Source organism: Anser anser, assembly GCF_964211835.1.
Source record: "Anser anser genome assembly, chromosome: 2".
In the NCBI taxonomy this organism is placed as follows: domain Eukaryota; kingdom Metazoa; phylum Chordata; class Aves; order Anseriformes; family Anatidae; genus Anser; species Anser anser.
In genome coordinates this window covers 97367472-97393612 of record NC_139721.1, presented here as the reverse complement: position 1 = coordinate 97393612, position 26141 = coordinate 97367472, and the positions used below count along the sequence as shown (strand labels likewise).

General features: G+C 40.3%; 1 protein-coding gene across 6 annotated transcripts in view; it reads right to left on the bottom strand.

Annotated features, from left to right (window-relative positions):
* The window catches only part of DPY19L1 (dpy-19 like C-mannosyltransferase 1), a 71787-nt gene that overhangs the window by 43120 nt on the left and 2526 nt on the right, over positions 1–26141 (bottom strand). Inside the window, exons 1-5 of one of the 6 annotated variants that reach the window (XM_083822087.1) lie at positions 9773–10769; positions 9148–9216; positions 4237–4261; positions 2849–2936; positions 2086–2223 (exon numbers count right to left, since the gene is read on the bottom strand). In XM_083822087.1, coding sequence (XP_083678213.1) covers positions 2086–2223; positions 2849–2936; positions 4237–4261; positions 9148–9216; positions 9773–10058 — 606 coding nt within the window. In that variant the 5' untranslated portion in view covers positions 10059–10769. Of the gene's footprint in view, positions 1–2085; positions 2224–2848; positions 2937–4236; positions 4262–5267; positions 5471–9147; positions 9217–9772; positions 10770–17772; positions 18017–26141 lie in introns of those variants that run through there. The other 5 variants (XM_083822088.1, XM_083822092.1, XM_083822091.1 and 2 more) reach the window with 5 other exon arrangements.

The window sequence follows — 26141 nt, the reverse complement described above, 5'->3', positions numbered from 1 at the left end:
AAACTAAGACTTTATTTGGTACTATAACATTGTGCAACTGCAAAGATATTTTTTTTATTATTATTATTTTTTTGCTTTTGATGCTTTATTTTACTATTTATGTCTATCATTTATAAAGATGATGAAGTGTTCATTACAGACTGTTTTTGGTTTTTTGTTTGTTTTTAAGTTTTCATGGCTAATATCAGCTGTATGTGCAGGTGAGCTATTCTATTAATGGGTTTTACATCCTGCTTAGTAACTGGATTTCAAGGATATTTTTGATGCAATTGATTTTGAAATCCACTGAACACAAATTTTTACTGGAATTCAGCCTTAATGCTACTATTGGGCAGGAAGAGCTGGAAAGCTCCTACAATATTAAACAGGAAATGAAACACTTTTAGGAAACATGACTGGGTACTGGGTATCAGAAGAAAAAAAAAAATCACTGCCAACAAATAAATCCACAAGCATCTTCCTACCACCCATCACAAGTAAAACTAGATAAATTTGGAGAACAGGCTTTAGAAGTCAAGTTGCACCTGTTCACTACTTTATAGATACCGTTATGTGGAAACAAGAGCACTCAAGAAACACACTTTTTAAAAAAGCTATTTACAGGAAGGCTAGACATCAAGTAGCAACTGACTGAAAGGAGCAGAGGAGACCATTTGTCTGTTTTGCATGCTCACACAGGCACAGAAAAGATGAATGAACTCACACTTTATCACCAAGTTCAATGAGCCAATAAGATCCTAGAAAACTAAGAATGAACAGACAAGCCTACATTTTTTGCACAGTAATCTACTCAATGTTTTTACAGGAAGTCAAGCTACTGTATTTTATTGGGTGTTGAAATCAAAACAAGAGCAATTTACTTAGTCATCTTTCATGGTGATACTGATGATTCTCTAAGAGCAAGTTCACTCGAGAAGTTACCTTTTTTTTTTTTCCAAGTCAGACACTAGCTGAAGTCAGAAAATCTTTCTCAGCTAAAGAAAGTAACTATATTACTCAAATACAGCACACATTCCTGATGTTGCATTTCTAGAACTGAATTGCAATCACTTTGGAGTACAAACAAGAAAACCAACCAATCACCACACACAACAACAAGAGGATAACGAAAAGCAACAGCCTATAGCATTTAGTACTTCCAGAGCAAGAAATTAAAAAGCAAATGAAATCACAACATGCCAGTTGTAAAAACACATGCATACTGGGAACTCTTACACATACAGTTCCTGGAAGCAGCTCTGCTCTGACAGAGCAGGAGAACGAGTACAAATGCTAGTAACCAGCAATTACAGCCATTATGAGTCCCTGGTTCTCCAAGAAACAAGTTGTTCCTGACACATAGAGTTACATAAATGCACATTAACCAAAAGAATTTCCCTTCTGCAAAATATTTAAGAGACGCAGGCAACGCTGCAAGAGAGAAAAACAAACATTTCTATACTTAATGACATCTTCTCTTTAGTGACAAAAAAAAAGTAGAGAAAGAACTTAATCTAATCAGGTAACAAGCACATACAAAACAACAGCAGGCAGTTTTCTAAACAGGAATTTCTTCTGCAACAAGCAAAATAAACTATTACCATTCATGGATTTTAAGGCCACAGTAAACTGTGATGATTCATTAGTTTATCGTCCTACACAAAATGCAAGCCAAAATAACCTTTCAGCATCTTCATCACTGCAGACATAGTCACATATCACTTATACTTTGTATATCATATTTCCTTAAGTGCACCATGTTGGCTACTTACTTCCAGAAAAAAGAACAAAAATAAACAGGAAGTATAGAACTGGATTGAAACTGTAGGGTATGAAATACCACGATGCAGAGAGTATGCACATTTGGTTGAACATACTTGAAGTCCAAGAACAGTTAATAACAATGGCAATTGATCACAGTGTATGAAGTAACTTTCACATTTTAAATCTGGAACTAAAATACAGTATTTGAGCAACACTTCATTAATCACTGTATCTTTACAGCTACACTTTCCAGAGTAACATTTCTGACAATTTATAATCAAGCCTAAAGAAACCAAAGATTTCTCATATATTTAAGAATCTTATTTTCAAAACATAACTCACCTCTGGGTAAAGATTGAACCTTTGTAAGGTGTTAATCACTAAAGGATATTCAGTTAGTCTGTCATTCATAATTGCCCACAGCCCATTCCAAAACGATGGTGCCTCAATAATTATCTTGAAGTAGGAATAATAAAGACCCTACAGAAAAGCAGAATTATTACTTATCATTAAAGAGATCACTTCTGCTTCATGAACCACCACATACAAGCTTCATTTTTAAAATTAATTTTGTATTATAACAAATAGGACAAAATTATTCAAGACGACTTCCCTGTTTTCAAATCTCTTCCTATTACTGCCACTGAAACTACCAGTGTGGGCTTCCTCACTGTTTGAGTCATAACAAAATGTCTGGAATCTCTCATTTGGTTAACTAACTATGCATTAGCATAATATTCCATAATTCTTAAACTAATAAAAGCTGCCAAAAGGTGTACGCATATGCAAACATTAATTAAAAATGACTTTAAAAACGCTGCATAACAGGACTATAATCAGAAGTTTGCTATCAGACATTTGCAGTTCTGTATTTTAGGTCCTCTAGAATCACATTTTTAAATCATATTTGAAGCAAACTGTGAAGAGATGTTATCAGCTTCAAGACACACAAATGCTCTATACGTAAAACCATAATGCATGTTAGTTGCAAGATATCAAAATATTTTACTTATCCAGACAGTATTAAATTTTGGAAAGCCCACAGTCACAATATTACAAAGAGAAGTTTTGCAATCACTGAATTGTTATTAAAAGATAATCTAACCATTTCCGTGCGAAAGGCCATTTCTCTTTCTAGCATTGACAGATGAGAAAAGTGACGGTCATTTTCAAAAAGAGTTGTAATGTGACACCTGTTAAAGAATAATAATAATTAATTCTGAGTAAGGAGTTTTAGAACCTTTATTAAGTCCTACACACCAAGGAACAGCTGGCAAAACATTCACTGCAGACCCAAAGTCTACTTACAAACTGCTATTTTACTCGGACATCGTATCAACATTCTCCTCTGTTCAGACAACTTTAAATGGAAAAATATGATCCATAGGCTATTTATTAAATGCTATTATGGAATAAGTTTAAATGTCTACACTTCAAAATACTCTAATGCTTTTTAGAAACAAAACTGTAATGCTATTAAAATTAGCAAATATTTGGAAATAAATTTCAAATATCCTACAAATGAAAAGAAGCACAGATTAAAAACTGGTGGAAATATTATGGTGTACATGTAAATAGCATAGATTTTCTCTGCTAAAAACTTCCCTGAGTTGTATTTTAATGCAGACATCTGTGATTATACATAGAAATGAGCACCATTAACATTATTTAAATAAATGTGCAACTATGAAAAAAAGACAGGAAAAATGCAAACAATTTTGGAGGCAAAACTTATAAAGTCCAAGTGGAACTTCCTCTCCAGAGAGGACGGAAAAAGAAACGGAGCAGTGTACGTGGCCCTGCTTTTGAACACGAATTTGCAAGAAGCAGACTACTAAAATCAATAGTTCTTTTTGAGCTAGGAAACAAAAACACAGTGGAAGAAACTTGTTATCTCAGCAAAGGCAGCTGGGTGAAAATCACTGTAGAAACCATTCTGTTTCAGATTCCTACAAAAAAAGGAAAGGTGAGGATTAGGATGGACCCTGAAATGTGGGGATTACGTTGACAAGAAGTAGTTGAAAGGCCATTCTGTACACAAAGAAAACATTGGCCAGACTTCTCTGAAGAGGTCAAACAGAATATGATGCAAAACTAAGAAATTAAAGCACTATGTAAATAAGCAGAACAAAGGAAGAAGTTGAAAGGATTTACCTGGGCCTTCAAAACCCACTCAGGGAAAAAAGGACTGCTAGAGGAAATGCAGCTGAATTTGCAAAGCTAACCTATGATCCCTGTGGATCCCCTCCAACTCAGGATATTCTATGATTCCAATAGTTTTGCAGCTGGAAAACAGGCTTCACTCTTGGCTGAACACACTTAAGAAACCTTTCAAGTCAGCTTCACAAGAACAGAATTATTCATCTTAGAGATGACAATTTGGTTTTGAAGGGCAAGATCTAAATATAAATTATCCCAATAGCTTTTCTAAATATAAGTCAAAACGACATTTTCAAGTATCATATTACTCTAAAGCAATAAATATAATCTTACCAGTGTAGGACTCCTGCAAAAGCAGCTGTAAAGGAAACAAAAGGTGTCAAGTTACTCAAATATTTAAATCACAGAACACTAAATCGTGTTCTTTTAAGTAATTATAGTACTACTTCAGAGATGCACAGAAGGTACTCAGCCTCCAGAGCAGCACCAGAATAGGAGTATCTGAATTAACTTTTACGGACAGCTCTTTGAAACTCTGAAATGACGCTGGTGGCATTCAGCAATAGATGATGTTCCCACCTGTACCTTGCATCACTCAAGATGATTTACCAGAATCTAATGCACTCCCATTTCAGCTATCAAGACACACAACTGAATTATAAGCACTTGTACATTATATATAGCAAATTCGAAACATTTTTAAGATGTCAACACAAACCTAATGGAGACAGTAATTGCTGAAAATAGTAGACTCTGCCTTGTAATAGTCTCAAAATGGACAAATAGCTCCACTGCTGTCACTTAGGTACAGAACTAGGGAAGAATTTGAAGGAACAACAGAAATGACGAATGATGATAAAGTGGTAAGTAAACAGTATAGGTGCACTGGGTCTGGCTGGGATGGAGTTAACTTTCCCTGCAGCGGCCCATACAGTGCTGTGCTCTTCACTTGCAACTAGAACAGCGTTGGTATCACACCAGTGTTGTGTCTGTTGCTGAGCAGGGCTGGCACACATTCCTCCAAACCACCCCAAGAGCCAGCACGCTGGCAGTAGATGAGAGGTGGTGAGGGGATATCACCAGGGCAGCTGACCTAAACCGACCAAAGGGATATTCCATACCTCGTGCTGCCACACTCAGCAATAAGAGGTGGGAAAGGGGAAGGAGAGGGGGGCTCTTGTTATGAAGACATCTGTCCTCCCAAACAACTGATATGTGTATTGAGGCCCTGCTTTGCAGGACAAGGCTGAACATCACTCGTTGATAGGAAATAGAGAATGTTGTTTTCTAACTGTGTGGTTGCACTCAGCTTTTGCTATTCCCCAGCCCCCCCTTCCTTTTCCCTTTAATTAAGTTATTCTTACCTCAACCCGTGAACTTTTTTTTTTCTTCCCAGGATACTTTCTTCTGCCCCTCTTTTTCTGAGGAGGGGAAGTGAGAAAGCAGTTGTGGAGTTCAGCTGTCCAGCAAGGTAAAACCACCACAACAGGTCTCTTAATTCTTGTGCAAAAAGAGAAGCAGCCACTCCATCTTGCATGGGTAGCACTCACAGTGAATCCAGAGCTCACTATGGAAGCAAATCCAGTGCAAGTGAGGGATAAACGGTAGGAATTAAGACAGAGGGACTTGGTCAGGTAGACTAGTGGCCTTCAATACAAGAAATCCTTCTGGTTAGTGAAGGGTCCTTCTATTCACCTAGGCTATCTGGAGTCGAGAGAGAGGTAAGAGGACAACTGCCCTCCTGCCTGTATCTGGCCAGAGACAGAAAGGTGCTGAGCACCGCACCCCTCTCCAGGGTGCTGATCTCCACACATCTCCAGCAGCAGGAGGCAGGAGGGCGCAGCATGGCGCAGCTCAGCTCCTGGTGCTTGCACCTTACACCAAACACCTGCACACTCACACAGAATATAGTTGAAGAGATACTGAAGGAACGTGTCTTCAGACTTCATGTTACACGTGTATGACGATCAGTTTCTGTCAAGAAGCGGGAACAACAGAAAGAAAAAATCCTTTGCAAATACCAAACTGATATGGAAAGAGGAGCAGACTGAACGTATGTTTCATGTCCCATATATATTTCCAAACCACATGTTCCTCTAGCACAGAGCCTGGAAGTGTTGTTGCTGCCACCAGTGGCAGTTATTATCACTGTCACCACATTTGACAATGCAATAAGCTACAGTCATGAAATTCAAATTTAATATTGAAGTTTTGTACACAAAGATAAATGAAATGGATATGGGTAAGACAGAAAAAAATGTAAGATTAAAGAAAGAACTAAGGGGGAAAATGATTTTAAATTACCTGTCTGTGCAATTATAAAGGAAAACATTTACCTCAAGTCACATATTCTACATACTAGTTGAGGTTATACAATACCACTCTAAAACTCCCTTAAAGGATCTTCCAGCTCAACTTTAATCACTGAAGTGGTTTTCTCAAATAGAGGCCTGGATTTCAGTTAAAAAAAATTAATACATTTTCATAAGCTTTCATTTAGAACTTTACATTTTTACATATACTCTCAAGGAAAAAAAAAAGTCACTGAAGAGTTTCTCAGTATAGTTGTCATTAAGTGGAATTCAGTATCTTAGAAAAGTTTCAGCGCTGCAGATTTTTTATACTAAGGACATTAGTTCTAATGGAGAAGCTTTACATTCTTTGTTCAGAAAAGCAGATGACATAGGGAATTCCAGGTAAGCACATTAGCTACATCAGCAACACAGCAAACCATATTCAATAAACAATCATGTTTTGCAACAATTAGGCAGAAGGAAACAGAACAGTCCATACCTCTCTTTCTTATTACTTATTGAATCTCACATTTGCAGACAGAAACACAAGGCATTATTTCATTTCTCAGTAACATTTTAAAGACTCCCAATAAAATTATATGCTGAAATACACTTACATATATACTCTCATACACTCCAACAATAAAACAAATCTATTTTTAAGATGGATTACATATTAAGTAAGTAAATACAATAAGGGCAAAAAATGTATATTAGCTACGAGTACTATGCACGACCTCCAAATTCATGTGGCTCCAAATAAGCCAAATATACAGCATTTCAAGTTGCAAATAAATTATCTATTAATATAGAAGTTATATTTCAGATGCAAACATCCTCTTATTTCATAGAGAAAATAATATATTTAAAGCTGATTCTTCCCTTCTGTAAATGTTTTATTTATAAACCAATCCATTAACTGTAAATACATTCAGTCACGGTTATTTTCTAAGAATCTCATATACACTTTCGTGAAACTTCATAATATTACTCTATTATAAGTATAGAAGCAAAACCTTTTATAATCGCTCAGCAATTCATGTACTTACTCACATGAAGAGACAATACGCATAATGCATAGACTTGCATTATGAATTCAAATCTACAGTTTTTGACTGACTGCATCCAGATGTACATTAAGCTAGGTTCTGATGGAAAATATGCAGATCAGCTCTCTTAAATTGCCACCCTTGATCCCACTAATGTCCTTATTGGGGAGCAAAGGAAGTGTAGGGATACTAGAGCCCTAATGCTACAAAGACTTATACAACTGCCACGTACTTGAAGTTGCAGATGCCATTTTCTTGCCCAGTGTAACAATCATTAAAAGCAATGCATATGATCAGATTTTTGCAGACTAAGGCTATCTGTTTATACTTCATATTCTCCATGTTCAAAAAAGGCAATGTAAATGGCTTATGAGAAGCATTGGGAAATTACATACTGAAGAAACAGGCCACTGTTAAAAGCCGTAATATACAGAACCCATTTACCAAGTGAACAACAAATGCTGAGACACTGTAATACACCAGGGTATAGAACATACGAGAAACTGACTAATACTTTGCAAATTACCAAAGTGACTAGGTAGAAATACAGTACAACAGGTAACAATGAGGAGCATGTGAGCATGGACTGCTCCTGCAGTTTACTCAAGATGTTCCATTGTCAGACTCTGTGCAATCAGAATTAGGCCTCAATTCAATGGTCATTAAAAAATTAGTGCACAAGTGTTGTAGAAGAATGTTCTTGAAAACCTGACAACTTTATTGTAGCACCTAAATTGGCGTTTGGTCTTAAAAGAAAAAAATAACACCCCATAACAAAACCCTAGCTCCAACAGCAGCAGCCTCTGTTTATAATATCTGGACCTTAAAGGTCAAACAAAACAAATATTCAAACACCACTAAAACTTTACCAAAAAATACTATTTCATATTTAGCACATTTATTTTGCTACTGCAAATATCATATGCTATTACATACTTTACTATTTGCAATAGGTTTACTATTAACAGCCTAAGTATTCAGTTGGCTACCTGAGTTTCACAGCCAAATTAAAACTCCAGAAATGATAAGGCTCTCTACCTAATCTGCTCTCAAATTTCAATCAAAGGAAAACATTCTTTAATTTTTGACCATCTGTTTAATGTTTCTGCATCACAAGTCACTGCTAGTCTAGGAAATGCTGAATAAATAGAGGTAAACAAAGCAATTCCAGAACAGTTTATTCATCAATTAGCTTGTAAGCTAAGCGTTGTTCCTCTGCTGCTACATTGCAATATAATTCATCAGACTGAAAAAACTCCCTCTGGCAACAAGGACCACTGGTGGTGTCATCAGTACTACCAGCATCTTTGGAATACCTTGACAGTCTTTTAATATAATGCCTTCAAGAGAATATCAAACTGTGCATTTGCTAAATATGCTATTATTTAACTTTTGTTGACTTTACAAATGCATTTTTTAAATTTATTTTTGCAGGTACTTTAGATGCTTTTTCCAACACTCTGGCCACTAGTCATTTTATCATTAACTCCCAAATATACCCAGAGATAACATTTAAATTTACACCCCCCTACGGTTACATGTTCTTCCACCCATAATCCTTATAAAAGGAGCTGTTTTGACCATAACAGTAGTTTTACTTAACAGTTGCTATTTTTTTTCCAGAAATTAATGACTGCATAGGGGAGATCTGTAAATCTCTCATGAACAATTATTTTTCAACAAATGTCATAATACCACATCAACTGCTATAACTTAAAAAAAAAAAAAAAAAAAAAAAAAAAAACACCATAGGTAGGAAGCTACTTCCTGACACCTCTTCAATATAAATCAGGCTTTTTTTTTCCCAAGTTATGTTTCCAAATATATTTTGGTATGGCTTAATTGCAGAGACAGAAAGGCAAAAAGGACAGATTTCTCCCCAACTCATTCTTTCTACTTACCCAGAATGAAAGTGAGCCATATCTTGCTATCAGCTTTTACAATGAAGGCCCTTCTGTCATCAACAAACACTGTCAAAAGAAATCGAATATTCTGAGCATCAGTTATGATTAGCCTCTGTAAAACCATTCAAACTTAGCAGCATTACTGTGTTGCAAATATCTCGACCAGACTTCCAGACTGCTGAAAGAATTTCATACAGCAAGCTGGTAACTACACATACAGCAAGCTTTAAACATCACAGACAGGCTGTGAAGGTGAATGTACAAATCTTCAGGGTTTTAATTCCTGAAATAACTTTTGCAAAGTAACTTGTGAGTAGACGAGCAGCGCATATACGCGCTATAGATAAATCTGCTGAAGGAAAAAGTCAGACTTTTTAAGAATCAGCAAGCCTCCATTCTGCCAGCAAAGCGAACCAGGAGGCACTGCCAACGCTGGTGGCAGAGCTGCCCAACGCTTTTAGCAGGACTCTTTGCAGAGTCCCCCAAGGCTACTAGAACAGCCAGAAGCCCCTTCCCTGGGGGGCTGAGGGGGCCACAGGAGAGTGCCGGCTCCCGGCGCCCCAGCACCCCGCGGGATCACCCCTTCCTCCCCCGAGGAAGGCGGCCCGCTCCCCGCACCCACCTCGCAGCCGCTCTCCGCAGACGCGCAGGAGCCCCAGGGGGCCGCGGCCCAGCGCGTCCCGCAGCCGGCCGGCCGCCGCCGCCTCTCTGCAGCCTCTCGAGGGCTCGCTCCTGCCTCCCCGCCGCCCGCCGCCTCCCTTCCGCACGCCGCGGGCCCCGCCAGGGACCTGCCTGCCGGGGGAGCGAGCCGGCCGCCCGCGGCCGCTCCGAGGGCTGCCGCCCGGCGAGCGCTGCGCGGGCTTGAGCGGCGGCGACTCTTTGTTCCCGCCTCGGCTCGGGACTGCCATCTCCGCATAGTCCCCGACGGGCCGCGCCGGGAACGGGGCGCTCCTCCCCGAGCCGCTTCCCCCACCCCCGGGCAGGGCCTCGGGGCGGAGCGGCGAGGGGAATGGGGCACGGCTCGGCTCGGCTCGGCTCCGCCCGGCCGCGGACACGTAGAGGCGAGGGCGGCGCTGTACCGGTAACGGCCGCCCTCCCCTCTCGGCCCGCCGCTCAGGCAGGCACCGCCCCGCCGCACAACGGCCGGGCGCACCTCTGACCCGGCCCGCAGGGGTCGCCTGCGGCTCCTATCGCCTCCCGCAGGGGCTGCCGCGGTTGTTTCACCCCCTAGTCCCGCCTTTCGGCCGTCCCCACGCTTGTTTTTTATCCTCGCTCGCCTCTGGACTGCTTTAGTTTCTCAAGGATCGCTTCCGTTAATTAGTGTGCCCTCATTAAGAGGGGAGATGTGTCTGGGGGGGTCCCCCCTCGCCTAATTCCCATCGTGGTAACAGCCAGAAGGTGGCTTGGCTGTGGTGGCTCGGGGGTATCCCAGGCATATAAAACAACACCAGCACCTCTTTCTGCTTCTCTTCCTCCCTTTCCCGCTTCCTTAAGGATTTTAAGCGTGGGTTTGCATTGCCGCACGCAGGAGATGTGCCAATAACACACTTAACTGTGGACTTGACCTGCGCCACAGCCAGGGCAGCCCCACAGGGCTCCCTCCAGCCACTGGCAAAGCAAGGCCACAGGCAGCCTCTAGCTCCAGGCAGAACACATCTCTGGGTTTGGAGGTTAAAAACCATCGAGAGTCACCGCTCTCACGTAATATTTAGAGAATGAAGCACCGATCTGCACTTGGGATATCATTCAAGGCAGGCAGTCACGTGTTTATTCAGAAACAATAATTCCATTGCTGGCATACAGCAGCCTACAACATTAGCTGAGGTTGGCCCAAAGACTGTAGTCTCCTTACGTTTATAGCAAGAGGTTAGTGTTTCCCTCGGGCAGATCTCACTGACGGATGTCAAGGTTTCACTGTCATGCTTACAGCCAGGGTGCTGGGGTGCCTGGCTGGCTCGTGTACCAACCCAGGCCCTCCTCTTCCCCGAGGGGAGACTTTTTCACAACTTTCTGAAGTGGTTTTTGCCAGTAAATCAGGGCAGCAATTACAACTCCCACACTTAACACCCAGAATTACCGTTCTGTTAAAGGGTGATGAACACTCAGCACGACTGTCAGATGGCACCCAGCTACAGCAAAACTGCCTTTCCTCTTCCTACCTGTGCTTTTCTGCGTTGCACACAACAGTGGTCAGTGACTCATCCAACAGCAATAAACGAATTTAATTACTGCTCTTTGACAAAGTTGATTAAATAGAGCAGACTGATCCGTCTGACACTTTTCTCTCTGCCCCCCTTTTATTTTTTCCCATGCAACACCTTTCTCAACCATACATATTTCTTGCTTCCCTGGTGAACTTTATTTCTGTCTTTACACTTCTTTTTTTTTTTTTTTTATTTTTGTCCCTGCTCCCTCTTTATCACCCTGTATTCACAGGTCTTCTACTCATGAGTTTTGGACGTGTTTGAAACATATTTCAAACTATGTTTGATCACTATATAGTCAGATTGTTAGCACGGGAAGGTAATTTTGGTCCAGATTCACCTATCAAGGTAGAAGATACATGAGAAAAGGATTACCTTTGCTGTCTTTGTGATAGTAGGAATGTTGTTACCACAATAATGGCGTAAAGATACAAAAAAAAAGTTGTGAAAATCTGTGGGACTGACAAAGGGCCCATCTGTCCACAAATACTCAACTCCACATTTCTTGCCATGTTGATGAAAAATCACGTGTTTTACCCACAAGTATTTTGGAAGGTAATTTCAAACAGTAAGTGTTACATTTATCTCAAAAAAATGAGCAAGGCAAGGCTCACAGGAAGAAATATCTTTCGTTCGGCCAGCTGATGCAGTTACATAAAACAACCAGTCCCTCAGGCACACAGGGCCTTCTTCAAACATGAATTATCTGTAACAGGTTAATACTACAAGAAACATTTATCTGTGCTTATTATATACTAAACAGAAATAAAAGTGTAAAAAGAGCACTCTCTGAACATTTGAAGACTATGTACTCTTTTCCCTGCTGCTTTCCAAGTAACTAACAGAGAAAGAGTTCCCCAATCTGCTCATCTTCATATCTGATTTTTGTCATGCAGCCTTGCCATAAATTTAGTAACCAGAGGAGCTGGCTGAGTGGTTGAAATGTACAGTCTCCAGATAGTTAAGGAGTTCTGCATTTAACTGGCATAGAAAAAGACTGCTATGATATATTTTGCTGATTTTTAACTCCAGAAACCTATTTTTACATTTTGCTAAAATCAATACTGTCAAGGAGCTCTTAGTAACTTGAAGGGTTGAGATTATTAAGGTTCAAATGATTGCTGTGGGATGGCTAGATTATTAAGATTAACTGGGCCTGCTCCAGCCTGCGGCAAATCGATTACCTTCAGGCTCTTTTCTTCTATTAAAACTCTTCAGGCAATTTATAGCAAAAGATACCACCCACAGAACATGATTACAAAGGCACTTACTAGTAAACTAAACAACACAATTTACAAAGTTATTGTGAGAACGCAAGACAGAGTGTTACTTTCTTAAATGTAGAGGAATCCATTTTCAGCAACTATGAATTGCAAAAGAAAACCTTCAACACTGCTTCAAAAGAACTGCAGTAGAGTAGTACACCTAAAAATAAAATGAAACTTTCTTCAATCTGTAGAAGAAACAAGTAATACAAAACCAAACCTGGGGTTATATCACCAGAAGAATTGTATATTTTTCCAGAAGCTCTGTTTATTTCAAACACTGTGTTTCATACACGGTAGCTCATCACTAATCCTGCAGATCACAAAGGAGTGATCTCAGTAAGCCAGCACATACCTTGGTATATAGAACAAAAAGGGGGAAAAAATGAAATGTGATAACTCGGAGTAAATCTGATTTCTCTTAACTCTTGGTGGTGCTGAAGGGTATACTAGGCCATCAGAGTGACGTCATCTTAATAAGCTTATCCTAACTTATTTTGCCCAGGAACAGCAAAATCTGTAAGATGGTATTCCACAGTTTCTACTGTCCCAGAACAAAGCACATCCTGGACCACAACATTTGTGTTTCTGCTAAGTCGTCCATATCTCCCTGACCATGCATTTTCCATAAACGATCACCGGGACTGTCCCTTCATATTTCAAAATTGCCCTGCCAGATTTCAGCAACTTCAAGATGCTGACGTGGATGGTGTTTCTGACATATTCTCCATGGAGATAGCCCACAGTCCTCAAATAAAACACATTGCTTTGGCAGTTCCTACATATCCTCTCTCAGCATTCATTCCTCAGGACACTAGATGTGCACACCTTGTTGTCAAACAGTCCAGAATTTACCTTCTTTTCCTCCACTCATTCTCATCTTCTGTACTGTTTCTTGCCACCAGTTATCTCACTCTTCCTCTTGCCTCAAGTGAGACCTTCACTTTGCAGTTTCTTGTTGGTGCTAAGCCCTTCTCTCTCCTAAGGTGATTTGAATGACAGTGCTTGTTGACTATCCTTTTTTATACCCATAACAATATTTCTTGTACTGCTCTGCTTTGTTCCAGTGGCACTGCCTGAGAGTATGTTGTGCAAATTCTGCAGCAAGGGAAAGGTTAATCTATCATTGCCAGCTACCACAGGGCTTTGCTTCTATCAAGTTTTTGTTAAGCCCCCACACTTTCACACATTCAGCAGCATGCTTAATAATAGAAGGACTGCAATGTAGCAAGTTAGGGCACTCTAGCCTCCCTTTACTGGGTTTATTTAATCCAAGGTTAGCACGTAATGACAGCATAACCTGCAAAGTATGTCTCTTCAGCCAACAAATGTATGACTACTACCTGGTTAGATGTACTCGACCTAGCATTAAACTAGCTATTTTGAGAACTGAAGGTGACATAGCTATAGCAATGCGGAGCTCAGAGCCCCAGGTAAATAAATACCCAGGCAGTTAGAGCATTTTGAGCTCCATACCATATGGCTATGTCTGACAACTATTAATCCTGCTTGAGCTTCAGACAAAGAGCAGGCAAATTCCTACCTAAGGAAAGGACATCATGGGAATGGAAGTAGTTGGGACCGCTTCTGGTGAAGACTGGGCCAGGTAGAAATGTGGACTCCTGAGGAGTCTCTCAAGGCAGAAATTAAGGAGCAGGATTGCCCTCAGAGTTTATACATGAAAGAATCTGCCAGGGAAGATAAAAGAAGAATGTAGCAGCAGACCAGTCATAACTTGTACCCTGGTCTATTTAATGACCCTGTGGGGCCAATTCTCTTCCTGCAGGATACAGAAATCCCCCCTTAAATTAACTCCCTTAAACATGCACTGTATGTATCCTGAAGAGGGATAAATGGTCTCCTGGTGAGTTAGTAATAAAGCAGTCTAATCTCTGCTTGCTCATCTCTTCGTCTCTGTTCTCTCACCTTTAAAGTTGCAGTTGCATTTTTAACTATATAACTGGAGCATCTATGCCTTTATGGCAAAATTCTTATACACGCGAAAGCTCATTTCTACTAGAAACAAGCGAGAACAATTTACTCAGCTTGCCTGAAATCCCATTTGTAGAATGAAAGGTCCTGAAGACCCTTCTTTCTTTGACCCTAAATTTACCTCCTTCATTTCTATAGGGATGACTGCGAGCCTCAAACTGCCTGCTGCCAAAATAGCACTGAAGAACATTAGTCACTCAATTATTCTCCACCATCTGATTTCTTGCTTTTCAGTTTCCAGTACCATTTTCATGCTCCCTTGAATGCTTCCCTGTAGCTCTGAAACAAACAAATAACCACAGGTAATTAAAGAAAAAAAAAAAAAGAAAAAAGAACAAGAAATACTATGAATATCAGGAAAAGGATGCAAGCTACACTGGGAACCTTCTAGGTCTGACATATCTCCAGTTACCCTTCCCTCCTTGCTGCAGAGAGAACAATTGCAGCAGCACAGCCTTCCACTTGCCCTGCTGAGCAGACGATTTGGGAGATTTGCCAGTTCCCCTTCTTATGACACACAGTGTGATCATCTCCTCCCAGCCGGGACCTGGAATGTTTCTGTAATTCTTCACTGTTCTGAGGACTTTTAACTCCTCTGCATGATTTAATCTCCTTATAGCTTTCAAAATGAAGAACCATTGCTGTATGCTCCAAGTTCTCACTGCGTGGCATTTGGCCACAGCAAGTAGTCATGCTAATTTGGCATAGATGTCATGATTCATAGCCCCAGCAACTGCATCTGATTATGCTTATATTTGCAGAAGCAAATTATAGAGCAAGTTCTCTGGGGACCACAGAACTCACTATTAAAAGCACAAGTGATGGATCCAGCCGACTTTAACCTGATATACCACCCACCACACTTTTGTTTCACCTTTTGCGGAGTCGGTGTTTATTTCACACGTCTTGAAGTAGCTGCTGCCAAAAATGCATCAGAGAAGACAGAGGAAGCAGCCTGTGGTGACAAACAGGAGCTAAGTGACAACAACAGAATGGGATCGTATGGACATGGCTTGAGCTATTACTATATTTCACAGCAGACACCCTCTATGCAAAATTGAGAATATGGGCACACTTGTGGTGGAAATATGGGAAGTCAGCAATGGACTTAGAAGAGTAACGTGAGAACAGCGTGGCAGTGCTCATTGAACAGCTTTCCAGTTAACAACTGGCAGGGCAGCCAGATGTGAGAAACAGTAGGGCTCTTGAAATATGTTGCCATATCGAAGTCAGTAAGCCTACACTGCTGGAGATTTAGTGGCAAATCTACTTTGGCAGAAGAAGCTTGTGGACTGCTGTGAAATGCGTACAGAGAGCTGTTGCCAGGAACACTCGCAGGGCCCAACTTTGCCTGTTCAGATGCAAAAATGTTTTTTTTTTTATGTTTCACCTCTTGCTTATGCCAATATTCACATCCGTGGGGATCTCAGTATATCATTTACCTGCCCTGATTAGCGAAGGCAGAGAAGATGTAAATTAATTACCCACAGTGATAGTGCTTTTAGCAAGTTAAGCAAAAAGGCAGACTGGACCAAAGGCAAGATGATCCTACATATCAAACACCCCTTAAACGATAAACAAAGCCACAACTTGGGAATGTTGCTTGCTTCCTGTGTATGGCTGAGCAAAGCAGAACTCTGTAACAAGCTGAAATGACTAATTTGGTCACTTCAATGGACATCTTTCTTGGTAAGTCTGATCCTTTTGCCAAGGACTTAACTAAGATAGGGGAGAAAAAAAAAAAAGAAAAAAAAAGATGTTGAGGCTACAAACTCTTTAACTTACGCCTACATTAAACTGCACACATAATTACAAAATTTACACACACAAATTTTGAAAATTCCATATGAAGTCTTTGTTGGTGACTGACAGCCGTGGTTTCTTATGTCTTCCTCATCTCCCTCCTCACCTTTTAAATTCCTTGATAATCTTTCTTACATCATGATCCTGACTGGTTGTGTGCTTTCTTTATACATTCTGAGGCCTTTCCAATAACAGCCCCCAAATCATGCTTTAAAGACCGTGTACCCAAAATATTAAGGTGTGCCACAGCGTCAAACAGCTTGATCCTGTCCATCCCTTTCAGTTTTCCACGTGAAAACTGAGTTCATTCCTGGGCATCAGGACATTACATGCCCTATCAGTCTGTCCCTCCTTGCTTTCCACATCACCACCCTCTTCTTTTGAACTACCATGAAAGAGGTAGTGCTCCCTTTTAGCTGGAATAATACTTTTCTTCGTGTCCTATCAGCTGTGCTGGCAATTAGAGAACCCTTTTCCAGCTTATTTTTGAGGTCACAGTGCCCTCTACCGTCAAAGACATCATCTATACTTCTGCATCATCTTGGGGGAAGAAAAAAATAAAACATACAGTATGCCAAGTGTTTATACATACTCACTAAAAAGAGTCTTTGTCAGAATCGCTGCTAATTTAAATCAGACCGTTGCTATGTGCAGAGCTTGAGTCACACCTGACTTGTGAGTGTTGAGTAATTCTGTATAAGGAAATGTTCCAATGCAAAATAAGAAGAATCGGGCCTGTGTTGCAAGTACAAATTGTAAATATCTCGGCCACAAATTTGTATTGCTCCTGGTGATCATCCTGACTCTGCAGATAGAAATCACCTATTGCATATGGAGACACCCTTTACAAACTGCTCTCCTCTGCATGTCTGCCTTTTCTCTCTCTCTCTATGAGCTATGTGAGATACTGCAGATAGTTCTGATCCCCTGTGCGTGCCCCCTGGAGCACCACACACCACCCTGCAAGTGAGCTGGCACCATCGCTGCCTCCCCCACCCCATCTCTCACAAGTCACACAAAAGCCTCACAAGAGGCTTTTCCTTAACGAGGGATTACCTCGCTGATATATGTTGATGTATGTATTGATGACGGACTAAAGCCTGAATACAGTACAGTGCTCATTTTCTCACGTTAGTTTGACAGGAAAATGAGAAGTTCACTAAGCAACCCACTTTCAAGCGTACACATATTCATACAGATGAGTATGTATGAATACATCTGAATATATAAGACTATGTATGAATACATATAAATATGTACACACACATGCTTGTATCTAAGATAATTATCTATAAAATACTAAAAATCAAACAGCACTGCTGGGCATGTAAAGCATATTTCAAATGTATCAGACATACCTTTCTTTATTTAGCCATTTCTTCATGCAACTGCCATATCAGGAAGTCCCAGATAATTTCACTGGTATTGAGAAGAGCTGAGGCTCTACTGCAGAGAAACTGCGGACCATCCTGTAATCGTGGATTTCTCTGATGAAATCCTTCACGGGAAGGTTGCTTTTAAAATTGCCCCTTGGTGAATGGAGGAAAGGATGTCATATAGCAGAAGAGTATGCTGGCTGGAGCAAATACTTAGTGCTGTTTCCTGGGACAAGAACACACAGAACAGACCATGCTGGGGAGAAGAGAAATGCAAAGTGACTGTAGAAAAAGGTGATAAAGTTTTAAGAGATGTTTTTGCTTCAGCGAGAAGTTGTCTTTTTCCCTATCTGATGAGGCAATGCCTGGAAAAATTCTACTTGCTTTTCAACCACATAGAGACCCATTGCCCACTAACTCCAAAACTCCCCGTGCCAAGTTTAAAGTAACTTCACGTTCACAGGCCACATGCAGAAGTGCATTTTGCAAGTGGTGTGGAACCTCTGCAATTGCAACTGATTTATTGCCAGCAGTATTAGAAAAGTTACAGGAGAAAAAATACAAAATAATCTGTTAGAGTAAACTGATTTTTAAAATCTTCTATGTTCTAGTGATATCAGTCAGCATTGTTGAACAGCTGAAGAAAAACAAAACATTACATTAGGGTATGCAAAAAAAGGAGTTTTGTGTCTCACTCATGATGTCATCTATGGCCTCCAGTCAGCACTGGTAAGATCTCAGTTAAAGGAATGTGTCTGGTAGTGAGCACTGCACTTCAGAAAAGATGTAGACCCACTGAAGGACAGGGATTTTTCCTCATAATCTCCTTTACCCCTTACTGTCATTCTTGTTTTACATCAGCCACAGTAGTTGCAAAGTAGATTTTCCCCCTCCAAACACATACACGCAACAGAAAACCCCTTGAAGTCCACACAAGAAGGATGTGAAAAAGACTAGAGAAGAGTAATCAGCAGCAATGCAATATCAGTTTTCAAGAAAGCAAAAGGTTGTTGCAAGAAAAGAAAGAAGCAATGGATATGGAATGAAGGGCTAAAATTACACTCAGGGACAGGTTAGACATCAGGGCTGATTTCTAGTGAAAGAATAGCTAAACATCAAACTCTTTAAAGGACCTGTGGAATCTCCATTGTTGGAGGCTCTTAAGAGCAGATAAGATAAACATCTTTCAGAGGTGGTTTAATTATAAACTGATCTCGGTTTGAGCCATGGAGATGATCTCTGAAGATCCCTTCCTGCCCTGCTTTTTATTATTATATACCAGCTAATCCCCCTATGAGTCTTTATGAAAAAATTTCATCCCAAGTATCCCCTGACCCATCTGTGAGCTAGAGACCACCCAGCTCCTAATATAGCAAGGAAAATGCTACTTTTACCTTGAACTACTATTCCACAGTTGTTTGTCATGTCTCTTTGTAACTCAGAAAATATCACTCTTCTACAACGAAATAATGACAATCCCTTCAATTTTTGCCAAAGAAGGAAAGAGAGAAAGGGAGAGAAAGAGAACCCCATAAGCAAAAGAGCAGGACCAAACCTATATCATTTGCTTGGGCCTTTGTTCTGAGGTAGGGTAGCAGGAGAGGAAAGAGGAAACACTGAGTCTGCAGGTGAAAATTAGCTCGGGTCTTCAAGAGACACCTGAGTTTTCCCAACTTGTCTGTCACAGACTGACTTTGAAAGTAGAATGGATGATCTGATGTGAGGGTGGTAACAGGGAAGGGAGTTGTGGGACTAGTCGATTAGTACCACTGAGAATAGGGACCACATGTGCAGAACAAGTCTGGAGAGGGTTAGGCAGTAAATGAGGAAGAAAATGGAAAGTCAGGGGACAAAGAAGGAAAGAGAAGAAAAGTCATGTTAGAAAATAACTTAAAATGTGCCAATTCAACAGAGGCCTAACTCCAACAAAGATTTTGCTGTTTTCAGTGTTTCATATATTTTTTAAAGGTGTGCTGTGGGTGGAGAGGAAATACCTAAATGCTAGAAGGAAACCTGGATCCCCTGATCTGCTGTTGATAGCATGTCAGAGGCCCTGAGGTCTCAAATTTCTGAAGCACTGAATAAAATCTCGGTCATAATTAACATTTTCATCTCATTCAAGAGATTGAGAAAGCATCTTTTTATGTATGCTCTCTACCCCAGGATACATGTTTGATTTCTCATGGAATGACATCCGCTGTATTTTCCGCATTCAAAAGTGAGTCTCTCTCTCACACATAATGGGGTTTGCTGCCTTCCTTCCTCTCTTGAACTAACTCTGGAGGTCTCTTCCTCCTGAAGGCTTCCACAAACAGATCCCAAGGGTCTTGGGGACAGTATGGTTCTGGTCTTTCTTCCCCACCGTCATTGGAATAATTTGAAGAAGAAAAACTACACACCTTGTTCTTGAAGGAAGGGAAACCCAAAGAAGGCAAAGGACTTCACACCAGCAGACACCTTCCAAGAGAAGGACTGCAACTGCATCTTCAGGTTTTCCTTACATTTCTCATGTTGCAAGCTTTACCTCAAAAAGAACTTCCTGGTTTCTGTCCTCTCTGTACACTTCAAAGATGCACTGTCCTTGTCCTACAGTCCCTTTAATTTTAGTACTAATTGCATTAGACTCTTTCATGAAGTTTAGTCCTCTTGTTTCTGAAAAGCCCCAACTAAGGCTTGGAAGAACAAGGAGGAATCCAAACTCCTTGACCTATCTAATACATGTCTTTCCTCCTCAGAGATAGCAGGGCTATGGGCAGACACATGCTTAGGACTTCAACATTTCCATTTAGAAAAAAATGTATTCCCATTTAACTAGGGAGTCCAGCAGAGTCTGCATTTGTCTAATGATACCATTTCTTTCATTGTGCCCACTTGAAAAGAGAATCAAAAATCATTGAGATTAATTATGAAGATAAGTCTTTATGCTCATGATTTTTACTGTTACCTCCAGAAGTATGGTTGAAGTCTCCGTAAGCACATATATGAGATTGCCAAACTATAGCTAAATAATAAAGAATCATTTGGCAATTTCAACTTAATTCAACAGTCACACTTCATGGTAGCAGGGTGTGGTTTTGCATTCAGAGGGTCTTGTACTAGAAACAATTTAGATCTATGCAAAAAGTAGAAGGAAAAAGAGGACAGATTTTAAGACCATTTCAAGAGAATAAATCAAAGTCTCTTTAGAACTCGCTATCATCATGCTTGCTGAGATTCAAAGTGAAGGTCTGCAGATGTATGAAAATTATTCCCACAAGAGAAAATACATGCATCTTTATGTAAATATGCAATCTGCATATTTTTGCCCTGAGTAAGGCATTAGGTGTGACACACTTTCCCAGCTGAACAACAGCAAATCCTGTACGACTATCCAGTTGCACAACTCTGGTGCAGAAAGCAAGCTTTATGTGGGCGCAGACACCTGTTTTAAGCCTTGCAAGGCTTTCTGAGCACTATAAATTGGCTCTTGTACAAACAAAAATCAGGCTGTGCATTTTCTGCTTGCAATGGTATTGGGTGCATGTTCCAAAAGGATTCAAAGATAACCTTGTTAAGGTATGGACTGGCATGCTCATTTTGTCTACTGGGAAGAACTTAAAAGTAGTGCATGTGGATATGAGCTAATTATTTCCTCTTATTCAGATAACATTTATTACAGACAACACTAATGAAAAAATTGAAAAAATGTAGGAATAAAAATAAATAATAAATATATTATCATCCATAATCCAAAATGACATTGCAGCTTTCAGCTGACTGGATCCCAGCCAATCAGTAAGCAGAGAGAGGGGGGAACAAAAATAAAATAAAATAAATACCACCCACAAACAAAAAAGAAAAACAGCAACAACTACAACAACAACAAAACCAGAGAAAAGCTCACTCAGCTTAAGAAACAGAAAGCTCTAGCTGGTACAGGTCAGCATCTTTTCCCTCACCTTGTGGATTTTGCACCTGAGAACCTGTTAGAAGATCTGAGAGGATATACTCAAGGCAAGCTGTAGGTTACATATCGTGTAGGGTAGAAAACAAAAACAAAACAACAACAACAGAGGATTTTGCTGCTTGAAAGTGGCTTATAGCAATAAAATAAGATTTTGCAGCCCTGATGGTATAGGTTCCTGGAGAAAGGACTGAAACAATGCTGTCATGTGAGGATGAGAAAACGAGAGAATTTGGGCAATTCCAGCGACGGGGTCGGGACACACAGAAAAATTTAGACAGCCCAACGGCCTTTTCTTTTTCCCGTCCTTCTTATTTCCCCCCCTTTCCTACCTACTCTCCACCCTGCGGTGCTACCATGTGCTGTCCCTGCCTAAGACACCCAATGCTGGGCAGCAGCGCCCCACGGACCTGCCGCCTGCAGCCGGCAGAGGGCACAGAGAGCCTGCGGAAAAGATGCTGGAAAAGAGTTTTCTCTTCCAGGTGGCCTTCTGAATCCAAGTAGGGGAGGTGAAGGGTCAGGTTTCGTCCCAAAGACCACTGGGTTCTGATTAGAAACGAACATGGGAATTGTTCAGGGTAGGCTGAGCGTTAGGATAATAATAATAATAAAATAATAATAAATATATTAAGAAAAAAAAAAAGAGAGACAGAGAAAAAAAACATCGATGCCCATCAGGAAATATTGAAGTTGGCTGCCCTCTTAGTACAGCACACTGTCCTGCCCTGCAGTGGCTTAGCCAGCAAGGTATTCCTGGTGAAAGTCCCCCAGTGATGGCACCAGAACCAGGAGCAATGCCCTGAGCTTGGAAGCTCGATGGCAAGGTTGTTCTGTGAGGGGACACCCACACCAGGGATTATACCCATACCGGCACACATGGACACCAGTATGGATCTCAGGTGGACCCAGGATGATGTAAAGCTGTCCTGGGTTTGGATAGCCACCAAAACAAAGAGTGCCCCCACCCCCCAGCGTGGTCAGCTCTCCCGTGCACAAGCTTGTGCAGCCAGCAGAATTTATTTATTTATTTTTAATTATTAGTATTTTGGCATCTAACAATAAAAAAGTATGACAGAGTGGCAGCACGTAATAACATAAAGATTATGTATTCAAATGAAGAAATGACATGGCCAAGAAGCTCAGTGATGAGTGAACTTGTTAAAAGAAGAAATGCACTTTTCAGGAATCAGATTTTAATTCAGACCAAATGATTTTCAGGTGGAAATTAAAGAAATAGTAATAATAATAAATAAATAAATACAGAGTCCTTATCACATGTAAAAAGGTGCCCTAATGTTGAAATGCAATGTTTTAGTTTTACTATTAGGTTATGAAGAATGCATCCATCCCATATTGAAATTTAAAATATATTGTACCGACAGCTCTGCATCTGGGCATTTGACACACATGAAGCTGGGTGGAACAAAGTAAAACAACTAGTTTATAACATCTTTTAGATATAAATAAGGAAATCCAATAAAAATAGCTGAAACCACATTTGCATTTCATGAACAAGCTCCCTGCTCTAGTCCTTTCTGTTGCAGAAGTACAAAGCTCTGGCAGAACAAGTTTTGTGCCTAAACTTTAACACATTTAAGAATCCTTGTTTTCTTTACTAACAAAAGTGCAGACCAACATGCAACATTTTTGCAAACGCTTGCATTTTTATTAAACTTGCTGTTTTCTCACTAGCTTAAAATGGTTCTTTTAAGCATTGCTTTTCAAAGCAACTTCATATGGATAAATCTATTTTAAGGCATTTATTAATTCAACATCAATGAAGTGAAACAAAAATGAAGTCGTTATTCATTTTTGGATTATGTATGTCATGTTGAATAGTGGGGGAAATTTTACAGAGTTCTGTTTCTTTTCTCAATTTTATTCCAACAGCTCGGTACATTTATTAATTCTTATGGCTTTCATTATTTCAATTGATATGCAGTTCTGTTTCCTTTTCGTCTTCTTTGAGTAATTTCTCCATCTGGATGCATGCTCAGCCCTTGTCATGAACCACAGATAAAGCAAAAAAATCCTGTTCGTTGTCTTTGTGCGTTTGAATCATTGGTTTAGCCCCAGCTATGCAAGTTATTTTATGCGAACCTGCTCCAGAACTGAAGAGGTAAATAGCAATTAGCATTATAACACAAAAATTAGGATAAGCATTCGTTTTGTCTCTGCTTAGACAGGCTTACATGGGCAATTCTTAGTGTTTTCTTGAATCAGCATCTGGTATGGCTGAAGTTTGAGCATCTGATCTGTTTTTCCTTCAAGTTACGTGATAATGGGAACCTTCTTCCCGAGCTAGAGTTGTCTTCTTTAACTATACTATAGTTTTGTTTATGCCCTTATTGCAAGTGTGACTTTGTTAAGTATTCTTGTACATGGCTTGCAATTTCTCATGTGATTTTAGGTTTTAAAATGTCTGCCCTAGTCTCCTGTTATCGTAGTGTACATCTTCAGTGTAAACTTTTACATTTGGCACATACAGCAATTCATCTCGAAATTACATGTTATTTGCTTAATTTGGTATTTCTATTTACACTAACTCTAAACACCCACTTGGATCTTATGATCAGCTTCCAATTTATTTCTGCTGTAGCATCCGGACAGTTGCTATTTACGTCTTCCTATTTTTCCAGGGTGTTCATTCTGGTGAACATGTCCATCTCACCACAGCTGCACTGTGGATTCACATTTCCAGAATAATACAAGTGTTAAAAATATTTTATGTCATAAGACTTTGAATGTCAGGTTCACGGACACCTTACTATTTGTGAAAAATGGCTTTAGCAAAGTTTTTCTAAAGTTTGGACTTCGTAATAATTATCATCTATGTTCCTCATAGCTTTCTGCTGGGATTTCAGACAGAAGTAGGACTATTGCCCTGTTCAACCCAAGCATACAGCTTGGAGACTGACCTATGAGAGAGACCTGAACATTGCAGATCTCAGTCTCTAGGCTCCTAAGCCACCAGGGGAACGTACAGAGTGGCTCCAGGCAGAAACACCAACTAGTCTGCGTGTTTAAGTGTCTGCAGAGCAGGGGACAGACCAGTCCCAAATCTGCTGCCTGCTTTACTACCTATGCCAAAGCCCTGAAGAGAAAAATGTGTTGTTTTTCCTGTGGGAGGAACTTGAACGTGCCAGGCAGCAGGAGCTGCTCAGGAGCAGGGCTGGAGACACCCCCTGCTCCCACTCTCCTCTGTGTAATTTGATGTTCTGACTTCTCCCAGCTTCTTCTGCGGCAAGACAGTTCTAGCCCATCCCTTCTGCTTGGGACAGCAAATTTCCATTTTCCCTGCTCCATTGAGATGGCAGGTCTGCCTTTGAGGCAGGTATATAGGCTCTTCTTATGCAAAGCATAAGGAGAACTAAGCTCCAAAAAGAGGATCCACAAAAGAAAACATGTCCCGATTTGCACAAACAGAGAAGAGATGTTAATCTCTCCAACTCAGATAAGTGCTCTTATTGTTGAGGTAGCAAATAAAAACGAAGTATCCATGTGTTCTCTAACAGTTTGGCCAAGCTCGTTGAAAGAACAGGAGAACAAAGACATGGGGCAAAAGAAGCTTTAAAATATTATTTCATGAAGGGATGATAAAACTTCTAGGTTGGTCTCTAAAAAAAGCCTTTCAAAATAGCAAAGCCCTATGGCTAAGGCTTTCAAAACAGGACATAGGGATTTAGGAGCATCATTCTTGCTAAAATTAGTGGGAGCTGTGCATCTACATTCCCCAGGTGCTTTGAAATCTCAGCCTATAATATTCCTTATCAGTCTTTTCCCTCATCAGGCATGTAGGATGGGAAATACTTTCTGTGACTGAAAACACAAGAAGTTGTCTGTCCAGAACTACTGGAAACCATGCCAAGTTGTCTTAAGTGCTAGGCAGGCTATATGGCACATAGTAATTCATTTAAGAATAACTGGAAAACGTTTAAAGCCTTGTAAAGGAAATTAGTGGGCACGAGTGTTAGCCTTCTATATGTGCATACAAAAATGTAGGATGTTCCCAGTGCTTTGCGAAATGCAAGAGCAAAGAAGGCCAAATTCTTTAACCATCTGAAACAATCTAATCATCCTCTGGCGAGGCACTGTTTGGGGTGACTGTGTTAACTGAAAACAGGATTGATTAAATAAAGTCACGCTGATAAATCTACTGAGCTTATTTGTAATATCATTGAAGATGAGCAGTGTGTCTGGTGCCTAAAGTCTAAGAGCTATAACACTCAGAGGGAGGGAATTTGAAACCTGCCATTCCAAAGCCCGGGGTACACACTCAGATATTATCAATGCAAATTTTACAGGCACCAATTTGCATCAAGATAAAGATTAATTCTTCTTTTAGTTGCCCTGGGATGGGTCTATGAGAGGAATAATAAGAACAGGAAGGAATAATAATAGATTTGTA